Source organism: Colobus angolensis, unplaced genomic scaffold, assembly GCF_000951035.1.
Source record: "Colobus angolensis palliatus isolate OR3802 unplaced genomic scaffold, Cang.pa_1.0 Scaffold128, whole genome shotgun sequence".
NCBI lineage: Eukaryota > Metazoa > Chordata > Mammalia > Primates > Cercopithecidae > Colobus > Colobus angolensis.
The window spans coordinates 1,239,003-1,241,633 of record NW_012114030.1 but is presented as its reverse complement, the minus strand read 5'-3'; the positions used below and the strand labels follow the sequence as shown (position 1 = coordinate 1,241,633).

General features: G+C 58.3%; 1 protein-coding gene across 1 annotated transcript in view; it reads right to left on the bottom strand.

Moving 5' to 3' along the window:
• Position 1: 1 nt before the first annotated feature.
• The window catches only part of SBK1 (SH3 domain binding kinase 1), a gene marked incomplete at its 3' end in the record, with an annotated part of 3,338 nt that continues 708 nt past the window's right edge, over positions 2-2,631 (bottom strand). The window contains exons 2-3 of the mRNA XM_011933649.1: positions 1,121-1,323; positions 2-250 (exon numbers count right to left, since the gene is read on the bottom strand). Of these exons, the coding sequence (XP_011789039.1) occupies positions 2-250; positions 1,121-1,323 (452 nt within the window). The remainder of the gene's footprint in view (positions 251-1,120; positions 1,324-2,631) is intronic.

The following is a 2,631-nucleotide window of genomic DNA, read 5'->3' as shown; positions in this document are numbered from 1 at the left end:
CGTCGGCGCGGCCCGCCTGGCACACCTCGGGCGCCGTGTAAGGGATGGTGCCACTCACGCGCTTGACGCGGCAGCCCACGCGGCGCGTCATGCCGAAGTCGGCCAGCTTCACGCGGCGGCACTCGCGGTCGAACAGCAGCACGTTCTCGGGCTTGATGTCGCGGTGCACCAGCTGCCGCCCGTGCATGAAGTCCAGGGCCAGGCCCAGCTGCTGCACGCAGCGTTTCACCGTGTCCTCGGGGAGCCCCACCTGCGGGCGGCCGGGGGGAGCCGCGCTCGGTTTTCAGCTCTCCCGCGCCCGCCCCGCCGCCCTCCCCTCCAGCTCCCTCTCTCCCTCTCTAGCAAGGCAGTTTTCGCCTCCCACCCTGTCCCCAGTAACTGGGGAGACCGCGCAGACGCGGGCCTGCTGCGGTCCGGGTGCTGCTGAGCGCCCTTTCCCTCGCTGTCTCATCCAATCTTCTTAGTGGCTGCCATGCCTGCTTCTCCTATGGGGACATCGGGGCTCTCCAGGAGAAAATTGACGAGGGGGTCCGCGGTGCCCTCCACCTGCTATCATTTTGCCCTGCCTGCTAGATACTTATCTCGTCGGTCTCCCCCAACTAGAACGGGGCTCCCTGAGCTTCCTGTCTTGTTCCCTGCTGTGTCCGTGCATCTTTGTCCCCAGATTCTGGCATGTAGTTGGTGCTCAGCAAAGAAGGAGGACCTACTCCAAAGGTCTCCTCACTCAGCCAGCAAGCGGCAGAGCAGATTTAAACCCTCCTCCACCCTCCTGGCTCCAGGGTCGCTTCCTCTGAGGGCCCCTTCCCAGGTGGATCTGACACCTCTCCTCTTGTGCAGCCCCAGGGGAGGGCGCAGTAAGACTTCATCCCATCATTGTCACTGTCCCTTTCAGGCGCTCATCTCCATCTGTTATTATCTGACCCACTGTGGAGTGTCAGTTTCCCACTAGAATAGGGACTTTTGTCTTCCTTACTGCACATCCCCAGCTCCCCGAATGGTAACTGACATACAGCAGGCGCCCAGTAAATACTTGCTGATTGAATGGTCTGACTCCACTCCCACTCTCACACTCTGGGATCCTGAAGACCCTCTCCCTGCCCTATGCCACCATCCCGAGTACCTGGGGAGGGATGATGTCAAACAGGTCCCCAGCAGGTGCATACTCCTGGGCAAAGACATAGCAGTCCTCTGTCTCAAAGACCACGTCAAAGACCTTGATGATGAAGGGGCTGGAGGAGAGACTGTTGGTGATGCTCACCTCCCGCAGGAAGTTCTTCAGCTTGGTTTTGCTCTTGTTCACAAACTTCAGTGCCATTTTTGTGCCTGAAGGGAGCAACAGCAACAGGGTTGAAGCTCCCTCTCCCAGTGCCTCTGTGCTGGATGCACCCATGCCTGTCTCTGGAACAAGGTGCTATAGGGTCCCCAGAAGGCATGGCTATCCTCATCTCACGGATGGGAACAGACCCAGCGAGAGGAAAGGACTTGCCTAAAGCTATGCAGGCAGGGTCAACCTGGGCCTTCTACACCCAGTCTGCAGCCCTCCAGGAGGAGGGGGCGAGGAGGCGAGGGGGCCTGTGGCACCCTCCACTTCTCTCATTTTGTCCTGCCAGCCATATGCTTATTTATCTTGCCAGTCTACCCCAGCTAGAATGCGTCTCCATGAGCTTCCTGTCTTGCTAAATGGATGAATGAATAAGAAATGAGACACTGCAAGGCACATGTCCACAACTCTGTGCCTGGGCAAGCATCTGTGCCCATCTGGTACATAGCTGTGTGGTACACACATGTGTGTCCACGGAGCATTTACACATCACAGGCCCTGCCTTCAGCACTGCACATTCACAACTCACACTTCATTATGACTGTATGAGTTGTACACTAATGTTACCCTATTTTACAGAGAAGGACTCTGAGGCACAGAGAGGTGAAGTCACTTGCCCAAGGTCACACAGTAAGCAAATAACAAAGCTCAGGTGACTCCATGTTAGGTGCTCTTCCTGCTGCCCTCAGCACAAAGCCCCTGGACCCAGGCGTGTGCAGCTGTGGGAGCTCACACAGCCCCAGCCCCTGGCTGACTGGGTGGCATGGCTGTGACCTACAGTGTGGGAGACGCATCGAGCTCAGTGACTAAGCAACAAGGCTCTGGAGATGACTCCTGGGGTCTCATTTTGGTTCACAGCCTCTGTAGCTTCAGGGCATTGGATATGTGGCTGAAATGGCCTAGGTCTCCCTGTCCTCACCTCAGAGATGGCGATGGCCATACTGACCTCACAGGTCCTTCCACCACCCATTAAGTGTGGCGCCCTGCTCCTGAGGAACTGCCCTCACCCTCTGTCCACCTCCCTGAGACACTGGTGATACCTAGACACAGCCGGCAGCCCTGCCCTCTCCAGAGGCTCCTGACACATTCCCTTGGCTGTCTCCAAGGCACCCCAGATGGCCCCAGAGCAGCCCATCCTGTACCCTGGCCACTCTGCCCCAGATTCCTCCCTTGCCCCATCTGCCCGGTCTCCTCCCCTGTGGGCTGCCTCAGGCCTCATCCTCTCCATCTGGCCCCTGACCCTGCCTCCTTGCTTCCACAAAGCACCAGAGAGCCGCGGCCCAGATGTAAGGTCATGACCCCCTACCCCG